The sequence below is a fragment of the Prionailurus viverrinus genome, chromosome F1 (assembly GCF_022837055.1).
Source record: "Prionailurus viverrinus isolate Anna chromosome F1, UM_Priviv_1.0, whole genome shotgun sequence".
Classification (NCBI taxonomy): domain Eukaryota; kingdom Metazoa; phylum Chordata; class Mammalia; order Carnivora; family Felidae; genus Prionailurus; species Prionailurus viverrinus.
In genome coordinates, this window is record NC_062577.1 from 8,472,090 (window position 1) to 8,494,575 (window position 22,486).

General features: G+C 51.6%; 1 protein-coding gene across 1 annotated transcript; it reads left to right on the forward strand.

The window, feature by feature from the left end:
• The first annotated feature begins 270 nt into the window (after nt 1–270).
• SFT2D2 (SFT2 domain containing 2) lies at nt 271–18,744 on the forward strand. The gene is made up of 8 exons (XM_047839668.1): nt 271–476; nt 3,372–3,458; nt 3,700–3,785; nt 7,535–7,616; nt 8,859–8,894; nt 8,979–9,037; nt 10,837–10,866; nt 13,251–18,744. The coding sequence occupies exons 1-8, from the start codon at nt 414–416 to the stop codon at nt 13,288–13,290; spliced, it is 483 nt and encodes a 160-aa protein (XP_047695624.1). The 5' UTR covers nt 271–413; the 3' UTR covers nt 13,291–18,744.
• Nucleotides 18,745–22,486: the final 3,742 nt, after the last annotated feature.

Below are 22,486 nucleotides of genomic sequence, written 5' to 3' on the forward strand. Positions count from 1 at the left end.
GAGGCTGGTCTCTAAAGGTCCTTGAAGGCAGGGATGGTGTCGGTCCAGTTCTGCATCTGTGTGTCACACATCTGGCATTGTGCACGGAATGCTGTAGGTGCTCAATCAACGCGGAAGGAACGAGGACCGCGAGGGCGACGGGTTGGAGTCGGCATGCTTCGCAGGGAACGCTTGGTCGCAGAGCCAGGCTGGGCGGCCCTTAACCCCCGAGCGGCCCGCCCCCTACCCCTGGCCGCAGCCCCCGCCCCCAAAGCCAAGGGGCGCCTGCGCGGGCGGCCGCCAGGTGGGCAGGTACCTGGGCGGGGCGCGCTGTGGTTGGCGGGCGGCGCCCGCGGGCCCCGCACCCGGAAGAGCCGCCGACTCGAGCGCAACAGGCGGCCGAGCGGGGCTGCGCTGCGCCGACCGGGCCCGGGATGGACAAGCTGAAGAAGGTGCTCAGCGGCCAGGACACCGAGGACCGGGGCGGCCTGGCCGAGGTGAGCGCGCCCGCTGCGGGCCAGCGGGAACCTTTCCAGGCTTTCCTGGAAAGCAGCGCCGCCCGAGTGCGTCCTGCCCCCGGTCGGCCGGGCGCGGGTCCAGCGCCCCCGCCTGCGCCGCCACAGGTGCCGGGCGCTCAGCTCCGGGCGGTCGGCCTGTGCGGTGCGCTGTGGCCCGGCGCCCCCTGAGCGCTCCCCGCCCCGCAGGCCCGCTCGGGAGGGCGGCGCCGGAGCAGAACCGCGGGAACGCCCGCGGGGGCAGGCGCCGTCTCGGGGTTCTCCACCCGCTCGCCCCCCTGCCCCGCCGGCCTCCCCGGGCTCCGGGGCCGGGCCAGGCCGGAGTGCGTGCGGGTCCCCGAGAGCCAGGCGGAGGGAGCCGCCTTCGGGGAGGTCGCCTGGGCCCGGCGACGGTCCCGCAGCCTCCCCTGCCCGCTGCCCCCGCGCGGCGGCCCTTAGTTGTGCGCCTGACCCTCCCCCCTCCCCGCCCCTGGTCACCTCTGGTTGTTGTGGCCCGTCTCCACCGCCGAACCGTGTTGTGTCTCTGGACCCCCAGTCTGCATATAGACGCTGCAGGCGCCCGGGACCTCGTGAGGCTGCCTGCGTGTTCGCGGGACCGTTCCCGTGGGAGGGTCCCGTCCAGCTGCGGTCTGCGCAGCCGCACAGAATGTTCGTTTCCTATTTCGGGCGCTTTTTCGCTCTTGTTTTCCTTTGTGGAAGGCAAAGTAACATTTTACGTTTTTGATGTGTATTCCGCGGGCCTCGGTTTCCCCAGCCGGAAAGTTCTAGTTCTGTACACGTGAAACTGGGTGATTTCTAAAAACTCCTCCGCAGTGCCTAATCACGAAGAGCCACCCGACGAGTTTTTTAATTGATACCTCACCTTCATAAATACACCTTCAACCTTTAGTTTCAGAGGGCTTCTTTCTAAAAGTATAGGTCTTAGGTTTTCCATAAAGGATCCCAGGGAGGAGGAAGGAAGGAGTGGTACCTTTGAAAGCACAGGAATGATCAGTATTCCTTTCTCACCTTCTGGTTACCAGCCGGGTTTCCTCCAACAATTGTTAGCTTTTCTTTATTTTGGCAAGAGCCTTTCTTTTCCCAATCCCAGAGTCAAAGAGACCTTTGTTCTAACTGCCAGACAGCTTGTGAGCAGATTGCCTGCAAATTCTATCCAGGTGCCTTTTTTTTTTTTAATGTTTTTCTTTCCTTATTTTGAGAGAGGGAGAGAAAGCGCTGGCATGCATGCTCGCAAGCAGGGGAGGGGCAGAGAGAGAGGGAGAGAGAGAACCCCAAGCAGGCTCCACGCTGCCAGCACAGAGCCCGACGCGGGGCTCGAGCTCACAAATGGTGAGGTCATGCCACGAGCCGAGGTCAAGTGTCAGATGCTTAACTGACTGAGCCACCCAGGCTCCCCAGTAGGGTGACATTTGGGTGGAAATTCAGCTTGAGAGACTTGTGGAACCAACATGTCACTTTCCTTTCTGAAGGAAGAAACCAGAACTGCTTGGAATACTCCCCTTCTCCCAAATGGAAGTTAGGCCATTCTGTAGCAATGTGGGCCACACCTGGAAGAGCATCTGGTCCTTCTCTTCAAGCTTCTGGTTTGACAGGAAGTTTGGAGAGCAGGTTGAAAACAGGTTCCTGAGTTGGGAGCAGTCACGGTTGAAGGGGTTGCCAATCTAGTGACCCTTGCAGCTTCTGCCACCGCCTCCTTCCTCCATCAGCGGGTGGAAATGTTGCTGGCCGCTTCCCCCCACCCCCCCCCCCCCCACCCCGTTGCTGGATGGAGACTCTGATGGCCACACGAGGTGAACCTTGTGTGAATACGCTGGGGTGGTTGGGCAGGAGGCAGGACCTTTGGTCTGAGTGGCAGCTGCCTGTCCCCAGCTTAGAGCAGCGGTGGCCACTTTCATCGGGTGGACAGACTCAGAAGGCCTCTGGCGTGACTGCTTGGCTGTCCCCTTTGACATGGGGGGGAGCGATCCCTGGGGAGCCACCTGCAGGCTCCCCTGTTTTAGCAGAGTTGTTTTTGGAAATCTTGGCATCCTTTGAACCTAGTCATGGTAGCAGAGAGTCAGAAGAGTAGGGCAGTCATGAATTAACTGGGATTTGTCTCACCCTTGGGTGACTTGGCCGATGCCAGCACCCTGTGGCACACCTGTGTGTGCCAGGAGTGAATACATTCAGCCGGGAGCCCGACACGGACGAGAGCCTCAGTCCTTCGAGGTCTCAGGTGCCGCTGGGAGCAGCTCCTGCCGAAGCTTGGCTGGTTGATGCAGGAGACGATGCCCAGCGGACCCGACTGCCTGAGCGCCTGTCCCTGTCTTGTCCCCGTTTCCTGGGCCCCTGCCTGGTGGAGACCATGCCTTTCCAGTTGACCTCGTCCTGCCTGGGCGGCTCTAGGGTCTGCCGCCTTGCATCACTGGGCGGGAAATGGTTTGTGCCGCAGGCGGAGAGTTCCCACCTCTGCAGATGTTCATCCCGAGGGAGGCTCGGTGACTTCTCGTGTGCTGCTGGAGAGGAGATTCATGGATGGATAACGAGCTGGAGTCCATGACTCCCGAGGGCTCTTGGAGCTCTGAGTGAGTCGGATTCTGTGTTCCTGCCTCCCGCAGTACAGACTCACGCACTACCTCTAATTATGTGCTTCCTGGGCGCCTGGGGGGGCTCAGCTGGTTAAGCATCTGACTCTTGTTTTCTGCTCAGGTCATGAACTCGCAGTTTGTGGGTTCGAGCCCCACATTGGGCTCTGTGCCGGTAGAGCGGAGCCTTCTTGGGATGCTCTCTGTATCCCTCCGCTGCGCTCTCTCATCAAAAAAATAATTACAGGCACCTTGCTTTTGGTGCTATAATATGCATATATGTGTATGTAATCAGTTTTTTTGAAAATTTCAGGTCGTCGAGGCATCTTCGTTAAGCTGGGGCACCAGAATAAAAGGCTTCATTGCGTGTTTTGCTGCAGGAATTGTCTGCTCACTGCTGGTGAGATGTCCCTCTCCTCGCTGGGTTTTTCTCCACCCCGGCCCTCCTTCCCTCTGTCGTCTTCCCTTTCTGCGCCCTGCCTTTTCTCTCTGGCGCTTCATGAGATGTGTGGATAAGAGAGAGAGGTTGGGAGGTGCTGAGGAAGGCGGGGAGGAGAGCGTGTTTCTCCGTGGGCTCTTGCTTGTGTGGCTGTGGCAGGAGGGGGTCCTTGTGTGCAAACACCCTGTGCTTTATCTTCTAGGGAACTCTTCTGCTCTGGGTCCCCAGAAAGGGACTGTACCTCTTCGCGGTGTTTTACACCTTTGGTAACATCGCATCGATTGGGAGGTAACAGTTTTTTTGTTTCTTTTTCCTAATCTAAGTGTAGCCGGTCACGGGATGGGAAAATGGGTGTGGATTGTGCTCGAGGGAGAAGCAGGATGCTTTCGTAGTTCTAGGGATTTGGTGGGAAAAGAGGTCGTTAAAATACATCACGTCCAAAAAATATATATATACATCACGCCCATAGAATACTTTGGCATCTTAGTTTATTTTATTTATTTTTTGTTTTGTTTTTGTGTTTTAAATATAATTTATCGTCAAATTGGTTTCCGTACAGCACCCGGTGTGTTAGTTTATTTTTGAAGTCCCCTGGGATATAGTTACTGTTGTGATTTTGTGTCTGAGGGAACCGCGCACGGAGCCGTTGAATGGTTTCTTCGGGGTTGACCGCACAGCCCTCTTGGCGCCCTGGCCTGCTACGGCCAGAGACTTGAGTGGTCATTTGGGTGACAAGGGCCCAGCGGGCCCGAGGCTGCAGATGGGCTGTATTACTATTCTGCCCGCTGAACACCATCTCGCACCTGGCTCTTGGCGCCTGAGGTCAGGGCAGCCCATTCTGCACGCGGCAGGTGCCCAGATACCCCAGGTCAAGTGCAGCTCACGCTTCAGCCACACCTTCGTGCTGACAGCAATAGTCCTGCTCTGAGCTGGGAGTGCGGGCCTGACTATATGGTCCTCCTGGAGCCTGAACTCCGTGACCTTTCCTCTCCCTCCTCCTTCCCCTGCGTCTCAGTGAATGGTCTCAGAGTCCCAGGTGTCCAAGCCACGGCCCCCGTTATTACTCACCATGGCTTGGTGCCGACCTCTTATTGGCTTCTTCTTGGTCTCCGTGGCTATTGTCCCTGACTGATCGACTCACATGCTCAGTGAGTAAGCCCTGATCACACCCTGGGCTGGGCTCTGAGCTCTCGCAGACAAGTGTGGATTGGGTCCTCCTGCAGGGGAGCTCACTGGCCAGCCAGGCGGACATGAACTGGTAACATAATAGGGCATGGAGAAAGGGGGGGGCTCAGGGAGGGGCAGCTGCCATCATCTGACCCAGGGAGCCAGGGAAGGCTTCTTGGACGTGGTGACCCTTGTGCTGCTCTTAGCTCTGGCATGTGTCACTTCCCGTCTGAACTCCTACAGGATTCCTCTGCTGGCTTCTCTGCCTCCTTTATTGTCCCTCCCCAGGCCATGTTCCACAGAGCTGTAGAGCCATTCAGTGACCTCCCTGCCTAACTGTCTGTAGTGGTGCCTCATTTCCGGCACAGGTGTGTGCATGCAGGAGGGGCCCTTCGAGATGTGTCTTCACCCACTTCCACTCCCCAGCCAGGCTGACCTTCTTGCAATTTCCCGAAACTTCTTTGTGCCCATTCTGGGGCTAATTTCTCTGCCTGGAGTGCTGCCCCGTCTGTCTCTCCCTCTCTGTGCCCCACCCCCATCCTTTTGCTCGCTTGTCAAGACTTTGCTCAAAAGTCTCCCCTCCTTCGAAACTTCTTTCTCCTTGTGACCTCTCCCCACCCCACCCGGAATCAATGACCTCTTCTTTCATATGGGGTTCTGTGTACCCCAGGTATATTGACACGACAGCACGGATAGCATTTTATTACACTGGCTTGTTAAAAGTCTCTAAGCCACTTGACAAGGGCTGCCTCTGTCTTAACTGTACGTCTCTAATTGTTCCCAGACCTAGTTTTGGTTTTAGCCAGAAACGTTAACCAAATGAGTGAGTCTTTGACTCTGGTTACCTTCTAAGAGCTTACTTTATGAAGGCCTAAGATAGTAAAACGCTGGCTCACCGAGGTGTCTAATCTCGTCTCTAAAGCTCTCTCACATACTAACTTTTGGAGGGTTGTGCTCTGGGCAGACAGCGTCGGCTGTAATGTAGTCTACAGATTGACCATAAGTACAGGAAGGAGTGTGTTGTTAGTCCAGAACTATTTAGCAAACCCTAATGGGGTCAGCTCTTCACTGCCTGCGGAAGTAGCAAAGGGAGCCGATGATTGTTTCCGGGGTGTGGCTAGGAGTTTATGGCTTTGCCTATAACGTGTTATATTTTCGTAGGTATGCTGCATTTAATTTTGAATGCCAGCCTTGGCTCTCCTTGTTCACTGTTGGCTAAAATACTTAAGAGTGCAACTATGTGGGGCGCCTGGGTGGCCCAGTCGGTTGAGCGTCCGACTTCGGCTCAGGTCATGATCTCGCGGTTTGTGGGTTCGAGCCCCGCGTCGGGCTCTGTGCTGACAGCTAGCTCAGAGCCTGGAGCCTGTCTTCGGATTCTGTGTCTCCCTCTCTGTCCCTCTTGCTTTCTCTCTCTCTCTCTCTCTCTCTCAAAAATAAATAAAACATTAAAAAAAAAAAAAGCACAGCTATGAATTCAGGTTGAAAGTTACTGGCAGTTTACAGAGACGTAGACCTGTGTTTTAAATTTGTTGTTTTACCATCACCCAGTAGCTAATGTTATCTGCCGGTTGGCTTGTTAAACACTGGTTAATACCAGTTACTCCCCAGGGTGACGCCACGTGGGGCATTTCTGCCAGGAACCCAGACACATGACAGATATGACCCTCAGGGGTTAGGCATGAGGGTCTGCGTGTGGTTCCTCTCACAGGCCACCTGTCAAGTTCCACTCCTCCTGAAAGCACACTAGGGATTTCTTTTGGAGCTTTGGATCCAATAGATGGGGGTTTGAATGCCAGCTCTTGAAGTTCCTGACTGTGAGATTGTGGATAAGTAAGTTAGCCTTTCTAAGCTTCGTTTTCTCATATCTGAAAATAAGTGTTATAACACCTAATTCACATAGTTGCTGAGGGATGGAATGAGGTCGGGGATGTCCTATCTGGCATCTAGCAAACATTGAACAAATAATAGATGATACCACCTGTAGAATTATTCTCTGCAGATTATGAAGAAAATGAAAGGCACTACTTTTTAACCTAAACAACCTCCACCTGTCAGATGTGGCTTTCCTTTTTTTTTTTTTTTTCTTTTTTCTTTTAGAGAGAGAGAGCAAGCAGGGGAGAGGGGCAGAGGAAGAGAGAAAGAATATCTCAAGCAGGCTCCATGTTCAGTGCAGAGCCCGACCCAGGGCTCGATCTCCCAACCCTGAGATCATGACCTGAGCCCAAATGAAGAGTCGGCCGCTCAACGGACTGAGCCACCGAGGCGTCCCTGTGGTTTTTCTTTTTAAAAGTACCCGAGTGTTTGGTTTGTTCATTTGTTTCCATGGGTAGGACGGGTAAGGAGGCAAGGCAGCACCCCTTAGAGGGGTCCTCTGACCTGGTGGCTGCGACAGACCTCCATGCACTTACTGCCTGATGCGCCGGGGTTGGGCTGGGGGGGAGCCCGGATAGGTAACAGATCCTTCCGCCATTCAGTTTTGTCATCTGCCAAGTAAGTACGATGCTTTCCTGTCCTCAGCCCTACAGTTGGCGAAGGATTCCGTGACAGTGATGCACCCGAGGCCCTTAAGCACAGTACTTGGCACGTAGTGAGAACTTTTCACATGATGGCATGTGAGAGACAGACAGAGTGCAGGTGAGGGAGGGGCGGAGAGAGCTGTCAGCACAGAGCCCGACCCGGGGTTCGAACTCACGGACTGCGAGATCATGACCGCGCTGAAGTCGGACGCCTAGCCGACCGAGCCCCCCAGGTGCCCCCACACGTCGGCTGCTCTGACTGCTGTGATTACCGCCAGTCACCGTGGGGGAGGGGATGGGGGGCAGCTTGGGGTTCCGTTCTGGGCTGAAGGTGTGTGTACCTTTCCCCCTTAGCACCGTCTTCCTCATGGGGCCCATGAAACAGCTGAAGCGAATGTTCGAGCCGACGCGCCTGATTGCGACTGTCATGGTGCTGGTAAGGCCTGCCTTTTAGCTGCGCTTGTCAAATGGCCGTTTTTATTTCCGCCGTATGGGATTTTTCTTGTCTTAAACCTAAAGACCGCTTTTCGTTTTCCTTTCGTCTTGACTCACTGCCTGATGCTGGTAGCCACCGTCACGCAGGGAGAATTCGGGGTCTGATAATTACCCCCTTGCTGTGGCAGTTGGTGTTAGGGTCCTGCCGGCTCTGCACCCCAGAGGGATTGTGAAATTGGCCATACTGATGTGCTAGTAAGAGAGCTGGGACACCCTCCTGGGGACGGGGGAAGCCACGCACAGGCAGAGCTTAGCGGGAGGAACCCGGAAAGAGAGAGGGAGTGTGGGGGCGGGGGCAAGGGCAGAGAGAGAATCCCAAGCAGGCCCCGGGTTGTCAGCACAGAGCCCCGTGTGGGTTTCGATCTCGCAAATGATGAGATCGTGACCTGAGCGGTAATTAGGAAATCAAGAGTCAGACGCTTAACTGCTTGAGCTGCCCAGTGGCCCCCTTCATCTGTTTTTCTGACACGGGTCTGCTTGCTTTCTTTCTTTTTAAAAAAAAAAAATTTTTTTTTAATGTTTATTTTTGAGACAGAGAGACAGAGCATGAACGGGGGAGGGTCAGAGAGAGGGAGACGCAGAACCTGAAACAGGCTCCAGGCTCTGAGCTGTCCGCACAGAGCCCAACGCGGGGCTCGAACTCACGGACCGCGAGATCACGACCTGAGCCGAAGTCGGACGCTTAACCGACTGAGCCACCCAGACTCCCCTTAAATTTTTTTTAATGTTTATTTATTTTTGAGAGAGAGAGCGACAGCACAGCAGGGCAGGGGCAGAGAGAGAGGGAGACCCAGAATCCGAACCAGGCTCTGAGCTGTCCGCACAGAGCCCGACGCGGGGCCGAATTCACGGACCGCGAGATCACGACCTGAGCCGAAGTCGGACGCTCAACCGACTGAGCCACCCAGGCACCCCAATCCAGTTCTTTTTAATCCACATCCGTTCTTACTGGCCAGTTTCGTTTCCTGGGGATTTTAACTCTTCTGCCAAACGTGAGTAACTCGCAAGCCTCCACGTGGGTCCAGTGCTTTGCAACGAAGGGTGCCTTCGGTTGCCATGATTATCACGGAGTCGGGTCACTGCAGCGGGAGAAGCATCGTTAACGTTTGCCGACGGTGAAGTCTTAACAGTATTTTTCTCCGTGCTGTTGCTGTATTAATTCGTGTTTTCCCTCTCTCTCTAGCTGTGTTTTACACTCACCCTGTGTTCTGCCTTCTGGGTGAGTGTGCATTTTAATTTCCCTGGCCCTTTCTGGTTTATGCCCCTCGTCACGCACCGTGCGGTAACCGTTGTTTTCTTTCAGTGGCATAACAGGGGGCTCGCTCTCATCTTCTGCATTTTGCAGTCCTTGGCCCTGACGTGGTAAGTGCTGTTTTCCGTAGCCCCCTCCCACCTCCATCTCTGACTAGTGCAGCTGAAGGAGATTAAACTCCACGTGGTGTGGGTAGGAGGAGAGAAAGACACAGACGCTTTTCAACTTAAGGATTCTCCACGGTGCGAGTGAGGTCAGGCCCCGGGGCCAACAGGTGGCATTAGTGGCCTTGGGTGGCCAGGGGAGGCTGATCGTTTGCCCGGTGCGGCATTTTTGTGCGGGGCTCACGGTTGATTTTGAGATGTGATAAATGTGACTCAGTCACTTATGTCCGGTCAGAGCAAGGACGACGAAGCGTTACAGGGGCTGGTAGGAGGAGGCTTGTGAGTCAGGGAGACGTCGAAGGAAAGGAGAGTGGTACGGAAGTCGTGATGCTACGTTTGTGATGGAATGAGTCATTCGGCGGAAGCACAAAGAGGGAATTGTCAGCAGGAGGTGAATGGTGAAATGGAAGGCCACGCGGCTGTGGGCGGTGGGACCAGCATGTGCACCGGAGGCCGGTTGGCAAGGCCGGGGTGCTGTCGCTCAAGAGCCACGCACGGTGATCGGGTGCTGGAGACCCCGTTATTGGGGGCCGGTGGTGGGGCTGCAGGTTCGGGCCCTTTCAGACGGGTCCAACGTCGGAGGGAGAGGGTGGTGGAATCGATGGCTTCCGAGACGTTTCTGTAGTACTTCCGGAGTTTGTCAGGAAGGCATGATTCATGCCTGCCTCAGCAGTTTCTGTGGTGTGCTGATCCACTTGGGAAAGTAAGAGGGTTTGCTCTAGGGCAAAGGAGACAGGGCCGCGGAATGGCTGTGCCCCTGCTCGCCAGACCGCAAGCTGAGCGCCCGTCCCTCCCTTTTGTGATTTTGGACTTCTGAATAAATGGACTTCCCAAATGCTTTTTGGGATTTGCTGTGTCCACAAGTGAATGAGCTTCCGTGTACGGGGAGTATGAGAAGAACGATGGCCTGGTTTTTAATGACACACGTTCCGGGAGTAGGTGCCGAGAGGGTCAGGTTTCATGACTTATGTTTTATTGTGGTTTCTTCTGGGGGCCGAAACTGGTACCCACACGCACATGCCTTTCTGATAGACTGAATTCGAATCCAGTTTTCAGAGGCTCAGCATTCATATGGGCTCAGGCAGATGGCCATATCCCTGCCAGGACCGACGGTGTTGTGCTCTTTGCGGGCCGACCAACTCACTCCCTGCCTGACACACGGGCCTGGTCCATTAGGGTTGTGGCCTCCTCCCTGCAGGGTCCTCCTCTCAGAAGGGGCTGAGCCAACTGGGCTCTCGAAGAATCATAGCATAGCTTGCTTATGTTTTTATCTGTTGAGCAGTTGGTCGTGGGTTTTTTTCTTTCTGTTCTCTTTTCTTTCAAGCTTAATAGGAACAGAGCAGAAAATTATCCCTGTCAGTTACACTCTGTCGAAGATTTGTAAATATTAGAGGACAAGTGATCAGGGTTTTATTTGGTACCGTTTTCAGAATAGGGCTCTGTACCACCTGGATATATGGGATCCGCTGGCTCATTTGGTTACAGCGGTGACCTTGTGAGGCTGAGGGGACAGGGTTGCTTCCACGTGGGTCTTCTGCCCTTCTCTGGCCACAGACGACCCTACCTCCCTCCCCACCTGAACGTGTGGCACAGCTCGCGTTCACGTGTGGGTGCGAGCGTGCGTGTGCGTGTGTGCGGCCTGCACGCTGGGGAGGGAGAGGGTCACAGCTCAGGGCCCGTTCCTCCCAGTGTGTGGTCTTCCACTCCTTCCGTCTGATTTCCACTTGTGTTTGTTTTCGTTGCAGGTATAGCCTTTCCTTCATTCCGTATGCAAGGTAAGACGGACTGTATTTCGGACTGTAACTTCCGTCCCTTGGGGCTGATGGTGTGTTTGCGAAGGGCGTTTAGTTCAGAGTGCTTTCAGAGAGCACATATTACCTTCATTGAAATTCTTTGAGGCAAACAGGTAAATGTCATACACCTGTTTTGTAGATTAGGAAGCCGAGGGCCCTCTCCACCCCGCTCCCCCATGTTTCAGGGACAACAGGTGCTGACCCAGGACCACCAGTTCCGGTGGCGTGAACATTCTCCTGTGATACAGAGTGTGTTTGTGCACGCGATCCCTCTTTGTAACTTGTAGCTTTGCGGAGATCTGCAAGGGGAACGTCACTTTAATATCACCGAGGAAGGCGGGCGGGGCTGGGGGGTGTCTAAGCTCATGCCCGTTTTCTCGCGGTGTCATTGAGAGTGTCTGAGAGGAGTTTACAGACGGAATATAAGCAGGGCCAGTTCTCGCAGGACCAGGGTTTCCTAAGTAGCAGTGTGACCTCGGGCAACTTGCTGGACCCCTCTGGCCTTAGTGGACTCAGTGGACAAGCAGAGCGTTGGACCAGACCACCCCCCCTTCCAGCTTCCACACCGCCTTCAACTGGCACTTCAGCCATGGGCCTCTCAAAACTGTGATCTTTGCCTGACTCTGTTCTCCTGCAACCATTCGATCTCCACTCATCTCTGTCACCACCTGTCAACTAAAAAAAGAAGGGTTTTCCTTAACCGTGGAGAAGAAAAATCGCATGGGAGCGGGGAAAGAGGGAGAGCAGCCCCGCGTCTTCACGCATTCTGAGTGTGCTGCTGACAGGGATTTGAAGACGCCGGGGGGTGTCCGACGAGAGGTTCACAAGTCCATCAACACAAGGGCAGCCGTGTGGCTCGGGAGCGGGTTCTAGGGGAATAACAGGAAAATTCAGCCTGCTGACCCAGCCGGTTTGGGGAGATGGGGGGCTGTCTTGGGAAACTAGGTTTTTGCATGAAATAAGCCTGAGCCTCCAGTGGGGTATTTACCAGCTTTGCCAACAGGGTGAACGTGTCATCGTGCCCGGACCAGTAGCCTAGTTTGCAGGGCCCGGTGCGAAATGTAAATGTGGGCTCCTTGTTAAAAAGATGACGGAGGATTTCACGATGGCAGCCACGGGGCATTAACCTAGGCGTGGAACCTTTGAAGTAGGCGGCCCGGTGCAACTCTACACGTCTCTGACCCATGAAGCTGGGCCTGCGTGGTGCCGTTCTTCAAGGGTTGCAGACTTGACCTGGATCGGCATTTCTGGAGCTTAGGCACAAGTGATGGACCGAATGATAGAAAGCTACTTGTAGCAGTGAATTTCGTGTGCTGACTAGTAGGGCAGGAATCACAGAGAGAGGCCCTGCGCTCCCACAGTGTTCCACAGAAATAGTGGTTACGTGGTGGAAAAGGCTTCTGTGGTCAGATACATTTGGGTAGAGGTTAAGCAAAATTAGGTGGGCGTTCCGGGTCCTTGAATATGTTGTGTGTGTTGTCAGCTGCCATGAGGGATCTTACTTGGTTGTAAAACCCTTTCTTGTGCAGAGCATCTCCCAGGACTACAGGACAGAACATATCTTAAGAAATGCAGCTCTAGAAATTATCTTTGTATTAAGACACAGCGCCCGCTCATGCAAATGCATGCACTTACCCCTGCCTGCCTCCGTGACTCCCAGTATCCTTGGTGTAGGGGCAGCGGAGAGCAGAGGGACTGGGGTGGGAGCCCTGGCCCACAGCCGGGTTTGGTGGGGCTGGGACAGTAATTGGGTACCCACTCTTTCCTTCCACGCTGGACACTGAGTTCTGAGGAGTAAGTGCCTGGTGCAGGCCTGATACAGCAGGTTCATACACCCTCAGTCACTCCAGAGAGCCCCCTATGCTAGGGAGCTCCTGACAGCTGTCCCTTAGCAGGTTTCTGCTGCTTGCTTAGGACGAAGAAAGGCCCTGGTGACTATTTGATCTAATGTTTTCAGCGCGTAGAGTGATTCTGGTTGATATTAAAACCCACAGTCCTAAACTCTTGGTTTCTGATAATCTCTACTTTTTCCCCTGTCTTCTCCTTTGGTTATCATGAATGGCTATCAGTTATTAAATACCTACTCTGTTCGGTGTATTCGTTCCTGCGGCTGGTCTTTAGGGTGAGAGGGACACCCCCTTTTACAGATGAGGAATCTGAAACTCAGCAAGACAAATAACTTGCCCACAGTAACACTAATTTGGAGCTGAGGTTTTGGTGCCAGGTAGATTGACCCCGTAGTGCAGGTGCTTTCTGCTCCGCAGGGTGCTACTCTGGGTACCCTGGAAATCTAAAGGAGGGGCTTTACTGCTTACGGGGCCTTTGGGGTGATGACCTCTCATTGATCTCTGTGCTTTTCCTCCTAGGGATGCCGTGAAGAAGTGTTTTGCTGTGTGTCTTGCATAACCCACGGTCCGTTTTTGCAAAGCTTTGGAAGAAGGCACCATGCCCGGAAGCTGGTGGACGGTTTTGTAAATACCTTCTAAACCTCTTGCAGACACGTGCCTTTTCTCTCGCAGCCGCGTGTTGCTTGTGAGCCGAACATTGGAGGGCTGCTTTTGGAGGCAGTGTTGGTTTCGCAGACCCAAACGTCTATAGCACGGTGTGAGAGATGGGTTCTGGATCTTAGGGAGTAGAATATTCCTCATGCACCTGTTTCCCCTTTGGACGGTGTTCCCCTGGAGTCTCGTAAATAAAAACCTCGTTAAGCAGCAGCAGATAAGCCTTGGGGAGCCAGTGATCCCCAGGGGGGACGACAGGCAGCGCCATCAGAGAAGGCAGGGGTGCGACAATAAAGGACAGAGTTTGGGGGTCAATGGGGACTTGGTAGACTTGCCCTCAGCGTGGAGACCATCCCCCCCGCCCCCCCGCCGCTGCCTCACACAGTGTGGACGTGCTTCTGGTCTGGGGTCTGGGAACCCGTGGTTCTCTGCGGTGACCTCTGTATACAAACCCGTGGAAGGCCTGGTCGTGAAGTGACCTGGAAAAGGAGCGCTTTTTGGTGACACGTGTTGTTTTCAAATCTGAACATCAGCCTTCTTGGTCTTCTGATTCCACACCTGATGATGATATTTCAGTGCACACTCTTTTTCTCTTGAGGTTTCCTTTCTCCCCCTTACCCCACCCCCCAATCTTTCCTCATGACCTCTTAGAACTAGACTGGGGACAGAGCCACGACAGAACACACACGGTTTGCTTTTGCACAAGAGCTGACAGGAGGTGAAAAATCTCGCTGCTCCCTACTGTATTTTTTGGTTTTTTTTTTCCATTATTTATAAATGTTGCTTTTAAACTGATCCCATTTTCCATTCTGCCCTGGAATCGGGCCAGGGGTGAGTGGGTGGGAAGACAGAGCCCCACTATGGGGCCCGCAGGAAGGAGGCACGCCTGCCCAGTGACCTTTAAACAAGTGCCAGTGTTTGCACTCGAGCCCCAGACACCGGGGCGGGATGCCGTGGACCGTCGGGTGGTTCCGTTGCTGGCCCCGTCTACACACAGGGTGCATTGTCCCCTGGGCTTCGTCTGGTCCTCACGAGAGCCTGGTGACAAGGAGGTGATGGTTCTGTCACTGGGCAGTCCAGGAAAGCAGGCTCAGAGAGGTTAGCAGATTTCCCTAAAGCCACAGCCGGTGGCAGAACTGGGCCCGGAGCCTGGGTGCCCCAGCTCCAGTCTCCTCCACGACCCTGCGTTTCCCAGTGTGGCTCTGGAGGTGCCTCCTCTAACTGTTTTGCCTGTTCTGTTTTCACCAGCCAAGCCCGTGCCTTTTCTGGTCCCATTCTCTTTACGTCACTGCACTGTCTCCTGCCCAGCCTCCCTTTGGGGAAGCTTCCTTCTGGATCCATAGGATCTCCGTTGTTCCTTTGTGTGCCCTTTCAGCTCCTCCTTGCTGCCTGACCATCATAAATACCCTGCCTTGATGGCCAGAGTTCTTGGTATTGCAGGGCCTCTAAAGCAAGCCCACAAGTGAAGTGTCTTCGGGGTCGCCTTTCTGTTCTCTACCCAGGTCTGGCTAGTCCACTCGGGTTCTGGCTCCGGGACCTCCAAACCAGAGGCTGTGATGTACACTCGTGGTCTCCTTGCTTGTGGCCAATTGCTGAATTCTTTCTCCTGTTGCAGCTGAGAAGCTGAAACCTCAGAGCTGCTAGTGTTTTCCTCCGAGCTGGGAGGTATGAGCTGGCCCGATAGGGCCAGAGTGAGGGAGCCAGTCTTACCCAGTCCTCTCTAGGCTGTGGAGGGCACCCTGTTTTATCCCGGGGTCCCTAACCTGCCTTCAGCCAGAAAGGGAAGTTAGGTGCTACCTTCTGGCTTTTGTGGAGCTCTTTCACGTCTGAGGCGGCTCCAGGAGGTCGCTCAGATCTCAGAAGTGCTCCAGGTAGGGGCCCAGAAGAGGTCAGGAGTGTCCATTGTTCCCTCTCTTCGGAGCTGATGTGAGGCTAGCCTGTCTCTACGGGCTCCAACCAGACTGGAGTAACTGAAAGGCTGATCCCTGTGACCCTTTTCAATGCCTGGACTGGACTTTGTGGGACATGAGGTCGAGACACCCTTTGAGATGTCACCAGGGCTGCGCAGCTTGGTGGTAACGGCCAACGGGTCTGTGTGTGTTGTGACTCAGTCACATGCTGGGGTCAGGTTGAACAAGTTACTTGAGCTCCGTTCCTCACTTTGCTTATCTGTTTAGAAACAAAGGAGATAACAGTTCCCGCCGGATCATCGTAGTACATCAGTGAGCTGTGTATCAGGTGCTTAGCCCGGGGCCCAGGATAGGTACAGGATATCTCTGTGAAAGGAAGGTATTATTACTTAGTCCCAGAGATAACAGGTGACCTTTGAAGGGGACGGGATGAATGTCCCTGACGGCTAACTTATCTAAGAAAATATTTATCTAGCATTATGTCTAGCACAGTAGACGTGGCCATGCATTGTCTCCTGTAATATTCGCAGTGACTTTGCAGGCTGGTGGCCCTGTTTCCAGCACCGAAGAGAAGGAATAGCCTCAGGGCAGTGGTCCCTCCAGGTCTCACCAGTAGAGGGCACGGGTTCTTGCGTTAAAGCACCTGCTCTGCCCTAACGTGTGGCCTGCGACCGGTTGGCGCGCACACAGCTCCGTCTGGGCGGTGTCGGCAGCTTTTGGATGATCCCGTCTTTCAGAATCTTCCAGACTCCTGCATTTCCCTTCTGCCACCTCCCCCTTTGGTTTTCCCTACTTGTTTCTGCCCACTGCACTGTGGGAGGAAGAAATCCATGTCAGATCCGCTGAAATCTGTAACCAGGCAACAGTTCTGGTTGTAAGCACCCTCTTTGGGGGGGGGGGGGGGCGAGTGGGGAATTAGAGTTCGGACCCCACGGCCGGCAGGCTGGCGGCCGTCTTGGCTTCCCTGCCTGCCGTCCTGCCTGTTCACTGCTGGGGGAAGCAGAGGTCGTTGCATTTTTGGAACGAAGGGAACCATTGAGGCGACTTTTTTTGCGCCTGGGAAGTATGCTCCCCAAGGGGGTGCCTCCAGCTGCATGGGAGCAGTGCCCCCAGTGCTCTTCCCTCTGCTCCCCAAGGCCGGACAGCCGTCCCCCCACCCTCGGAGCCTGCCGTTGGACCCCCTGCCACCCGTCTCACCACCTAGGAGGTTTCCCTTCTGCCCACCGACAGTGCTCACAGGGAGCTCTGGCTGCCAGGTCGTGTGTGTGTGTGTGTGTGTGCCCCTCCCTAGCCACTGCTGCCCAGGCCCGGCTGGCTGTTCCCTGGGAAAGTGGGACACCGTCCCCACCTGGGCATTTCCACTGGGCTGCTGATCTCAGTGCTCAGAGCCTCTCTCCCTCGTATGGGAACTTCGTGGGGTATCCCTCTGAGGGCCCTCTCCCTCCCACCCCAGTCAGGGTGCGCTCAGGGAGCAGGAGATCAAACCACGAGATGCATCTAAATCAATTACTTTGGACACTTCCATTAGAAAAGGTGAGGAAGAAGTAAGGCACACCCTGGAAACAGGGTGTGGGAGATACTGGTTTGGCTGCTTCTGCTTTTCAGAGCTCCAGGAGCGTGACAGGTGTGGCCGTGTGTCCCTTGGGGGACTGAGTTAGGAAACTGAACTCAGCCCTCGGGTTCCTGTGGCTGTGGGTTCCCTTTTCCGTGGGGCAGCCGACAGCGGGGCTGGCTGCCTCACCTCTTCCCTCTGACAACACCCAAACAGAGTCAGCTGCAGGATTACAAATTAGTTACAAGTTTACAACCCGTCCTGGACCTCGTTTTCAGCAAATGAAATGCTCGTTTTCATTTTCAGCCAATGAAGAAAACCCATGTTTGTAGATTTTTGGCATAGTTTTCTTGATTTTTAAAATCTAAAAAATGTTTTGGATGTTTTAAGATGTCCTGTAGTTTTTCTCAGATAACAGTTTATAAAAAGCTAACAGACCTACATCTGAAGTTAAATACAGATTTACATCTGAAACTCTTGATAGGATATTAACAAAAGAATGTAGGATGTTTGACTTTTTGGAAATTCTTATTGGAAAACCTGGGAGATTAAATCACGTGCCTTTAAATCACGTACCTTCTAAGTCACAGTTCATGAATTTTATGAAATTCTGAGATCTGGAGCATTTTTAGTCGAGTAAAAAGTGTTTTGCGGTTTATTTGAGCCCGGTTCCTTCAGGATAGGCTGTGTAGTCCCGTCTGGGCCGTTTCCAGTTCTATCACAGGCCGCCCTGCGAGTCCCTGCTACACCAGGCTTTGTTCTTGGTCGCTCAGGGATTCGTTGTGCAGAAAGGCCTCACGAAGCTCAAAAACTCATGCTGGCAGGGATCTGACCCTAAAGCTTGTGGGCAGAGCCCGGTGAGGCAGACGGGAGCCGCGGGGCCCTCGTTCAATGCACACCGACCAAATACAATTCCGTTCTTCCTAGCAGGAGCCGATAGGCTGATGATGGGCTGAGAAGTGCACAAAACATTTTCTGTGGACGGGATGAGCTGAAAGCAGGCCAGAGCGAGTTCACTAGGCAGGTGATAGGTAGCCCTCTAGGACCAGATGCGGCTATTTGAAATGAAAAGTCAGTCCACAGCGTTGTCGTAAACAGCTGATGCTGATGTGTGTATTTACCACAAGGTAACCAAAAAACCTTCGCGGACAAACATTCCCCGGTTAAGGGGGCTGCCTGGCCTCAACATCCTTGTGAGGTATCCTTGAAGACCAAATAAAGACGTATCTGGGCAGAGTGTTGTCCTCTGTTGAACTTCCGTACTGCAGCTAGTGAGCCTTTACTTGTAAGCACAAGTGAATCTTGGCATTTGTTGGACACCCTAAAGGAGAAGTCTAGTTGACTTCCAGTTTCGTGGTCCTTCTGCTGTGAAGAGTGTTCGTTTTGCCTTTTTCAATGTTTGCTTGACTTTGCCACTTTGAACAAGGAAAGGAAAAATGTTAAATCCTCCCAGCTCTGATCTTTTGTGGCTTTTGTAAATTCTGATTGTGAAGTTGGGGATAAAGACGTTCACAGCCCGTGGATAATTTACATGCCTTCAGAACATTGTGCCTGTTGTAATACCATGAGCTTTTAAAACACTTTGTTAAAACGTGAATCGATTTTTGCAATTGTATAGAGATATTCAACTAATTTTGAACGCTGCTGATTGCATAACTGAGTTTTTTAAATCCAAAAATATATTCTTGTCTGCTACTTTTCCTACCTTGAGATTCTGTTTCATACAAGTGTTTCTTTTTTTTTTTTTGCTAATGCATTTCAAAGGGAAAGAATTTTGCGGACGATGAAGCTGTTTTTTTCCCCCCAAAGCATTATAAAACTGTTCTTAATTTTTCTTCTCTTGCTTTTTGTTTCCTTCTCCAATAAATCATCGCATTATGGTCTTTAATAAATCTAATACTGTCTCGTATTCATGTTTGTTTTCCCGGGAGTCACTAAGCCAAATGAAGGTTGTCTGACTGCAAGAAAAGACCCTGCATGCATTGTTGCATTGTTAAGCCCTTAAAGTTGTTTTTGAGCTAACGTGGTATGTAGTCGTCTTTCTCCAGTGACTTGGGGAAAACATGGCTCTAAGTTTTGAAGAGTTTTGAAGGTAAGAAATGTCAAACGTTTTTGTTCTACTGGAGTATTCCTACACACCTAGCTGGTTTAGTCACTGCCTAAACTAGTTTGCATCAAGTTGTTCATAATATTTCGCTATTCTTTTAGTGTTCTAGGATTTGCAGCTGTGGTTGTTCTCTCTTTGCCGATGATACTGGTAATTTGTGTCTCCTTGCTTTATCTTGGTCAGTCGGGCTTAACATTTATGATTTTATTGATCATTTCAAAGACAAACTAGTTAAAAAGTTTTGAGCAGATATTTAAAAAAAAATTTTTTTTAATGTTTATCTTTTTTGAGACAGAGACAGAGCGTGAGCAGGGGGAGGGGCAGAGAGAGAGAGGGAGACACAGAATCCGAAGCAGGCTCCAGGCTTTGAGGTGTCAGCACAGAGCCTGACACGCGCCTCGAGCTCATGGACCGTGAGATCATGACCTGAGCTGTAGTTGATACTTAACTGACTGAGCCACCCAGGTGCCCCAAAAGTTTTGAGCAGACATTTGACAAAAGTATGTGAATGGCCAGCCAACACCTCTTATACTGTGTTATCATTATATAAGTTAAAGCAGGTAAAACCCAAACCTAGGCTAAAAATACATGCTTCGGTGGTAAGATTGTAATGAAGAGTAGGACTTTACACTTCATTTGCACGGAGTTAGGATAGTGATGACCTGAAGTATGAAGAGGTTGGTGATTGGGGAAGGGACACTGGAGGAGGGCTCTGGGCCCTGGTTGTCCTGTTTCATGATCAAGTGGTAACTTACAAGGTGTTCACTCCGATAAATCATTACACTTGTGTTTTTTGCCTACGTGCACTTTTATGATGTGTTTGGTTTCATTGATTTTCACTGTTGTCTATTTTTTATTTAATTGGTTTCTTTTCTTACCTTTGTTTCTTTCCTTATACTTTGGGTTTAACTTTTCTAGCTTTTTAAGGTGGGAGCTTAAATAATTGCTTTTAGATCTTCCTTCTCTTCTAATATAACTGAATGCCATAAATTTCCTTGGAAGCACAGGCTTGGTTGCATCTCACAAATTTTGGTATGTTGTGTTTTTCAGTTTAATAAAGTTCAAAATATTTTCTTTTTTGCCTTTTTATTATTACTACCATCCACCTCTGGACTGCCTCCACAATCCCAGCTCACCACCCCGCCTTTTCTCCCCTTCCCCCTCCCCCTGCTTCTGGCTTCACCACCTCCTCCCCTCCCTGTCTTTCCCTACCCCAACCTCACACCATATCTCCACTCCCTGCCCCTCCCAAACATGGCCTCGCCCAGTTTAAGATATTCTGCTTCCCTATAATTTCTTCTTTTACACAATGATTGCTTAAAATCTTTTTTTTTTTAAGTTTACTTATTTTGAGAGAGAGAGAGGAGGAGCAGGGGAAGGGGGGGGGGATGGGGTGGGGAGAGAATCCCAAATAGACTCTGTGCTGTTAGTGCAGAGCCCCACGTGGGGCTCAAACTGAACGAACTGTGAGATCGTTGCCTGAGCTGAAAGTAAGAGTCAGATGCTTAACCAACTGAGCCACCCAGGTGCCCCTTGACCCATCGGTTACTTAGATGTGTGTTTAATTTTCCGATGTTTGGGGATTTTCCAGATATCTATTACTGGTTTGTAATTCTGTTGTAGTCAGCAAACATATTCTAAATGATTTTCATCCTTTAACGCGTACTGGGACTTGTTTTAGGTCCTGCATATAGTCTATCTTGGTGGATGCCCCATGTGTATTTGAAAAGAATGCGTATTCAGCAGTTGGGTGGAGTGTTCTATAAATATCAATTAGGCCAATTGGTTGGCAGTGTTGTTCAAGTTCTTTAAAAAATATTTTATTTTATTTAAAAAAAAATTTTTTTTTCAACGTTTATTTATTTTTGGGACAGAGAGAGACAGAGCACGAACAGGGGAGGGGCAGAGAGAGAGGGAGACACAGAATTGGAAACAGGCTCCAGGCTCTGAGCCATCAGCCCAGAGCCCGACGCGGGGCTCGAACTCACGGACCGCGAGATCGTGACCTGGCTGAAGTCGGACGCTTAACCGACTGCGCCACCCAGGCGCCCCAAAAATATATTTTTTTTAATGTTTATTTTTGAGAGAGACAGAGACAGAGCTTGAGAGGGGGAGGGACAGAGAGCGAGGGAGACACAGAATCCAAAGCAGGCTCCAGGTTCTGAGTCATCATCACGGAGCCTGATGCGGGGCTCGAACCCACGAGCTGTGAGATCATGACCTGAGCTGAAGTCGGATGCTTAACTGACTGAGCCACCCAGGTGCTCCGGTGTTGTTCAAGTTCTAACCATACTGATTTTGTCTATTTCTATCAATTGTTGAGAGAGACATGTGAATTATAATGTGGATTTAACTATTCTTTCCATTCAATTAGTTTTAAAATACTTGTTTATTTTAACAACAAAAAAATAAAACACAGAAACAAAATACAAAACACAATAAGGTATGGCTCGAATTATTTCAAAGTGATGGTATAACCACCACCCAGGTCAAGAAATAGGATATTGTAGGGGCGCCTGGGTGGCTCAGTTGGTTAAGCGTCTGACTTTGGCTCAGGTCATGATCTCATGGTTTGTGGGTTCAAACCCCATGTTGGGCCCTGTGCTAACAGCTCACAGCTTCCTTTGGATTCTCTCTCTCTCTCTCTCTCTCTCTCTGCCTTTCCCCTGCTTGCACTCTTCTCTCTCCCTCTCTCAGAAATAAACGTTAAAAACAAAAAAAATAGGACATTGCCAGCATCTCAACTTTCCCTTATGCTCGTGGCCAGTTACTACTTCCTTTACCCCACCTTCAAAGATGACTATCCTGGCATTATGGTGTCACTTCCTTGGTTTTCTTCAGAGTTGTTTTTTCCTTTTACTTTTTTTAAAGTTTATTTTGAGAGAGAGAGGGAGCGCATGAACGGGGAGGGTCAGAGAGGAACAGAGAGAATCCCAGTGCAGAGCCCAACACAGGGCTCAAACTCGTGAACGGTGAGATCATGACCTGAGCTGAAATCAAGAGCCAGATGCTCAACCAACCGAGTCACCCAGGCGCCCCTCTTCCTTTCAGTTTTATTGAGATTTAGTTGACACGCAGAGCTGCGCAAGTTTAAGGTATACAGCATCGTGATTTGACTTAGATATATTGTAAGATGGCTATCACAATAAGTTGACATCCATCATCTCATGCAGATACAAAAAAAAAGGATAAAAAAATGTTTTCCCTGTGATAAGAGCTCTTAGGATTTATTCTTGGCAACTTTCGAACATACCATCCAGTAGTGCTAACCGTAGTCATCATGCTATACATTACATCTTCAGTACTTTTTTTTAATGTTTATTTTGAGAGAGAGAGTGTGGTCGGGGAGGGGCAGAGAGAGAGGGAGAGAGAGAATCCCAAGCAGGCTCCTCACTGTCCGCACAGGGCCCAATGCAGGGCTCAACCCCATCAACTGGGAGATCATAACTTGAGCCAAAATCAAGAGACAGACCCTTAACTGGCTGAGCCACACAGGTGCCCCTTCAATATTTCTTTCTTTTTTTTTTTTTCT

Coding starts and splice junctions, on each gene's coding strand:
- SFT2D2 (XM_047839668.1), top strand. CDS start 414: ATGGACAAGCTGAAGAAGGTGCTCAGCGGCCAGGACACCGAGGACCGG. Junction 3,459..3,699: donor GAATTGTCTGCTCACTGCTG/GTGAGATGTCCC, acceptor TTTATCTTCTAG/GGAACTCTTCTGCTCTGGGT. Junction 8,895..8,978: donor CCCTGTGTTCTGCCTTCTGG/GTGAGTGTGCAT, acceptor GTTTTCTTTCAG/TGGCATAACAGGGGGCTCGC.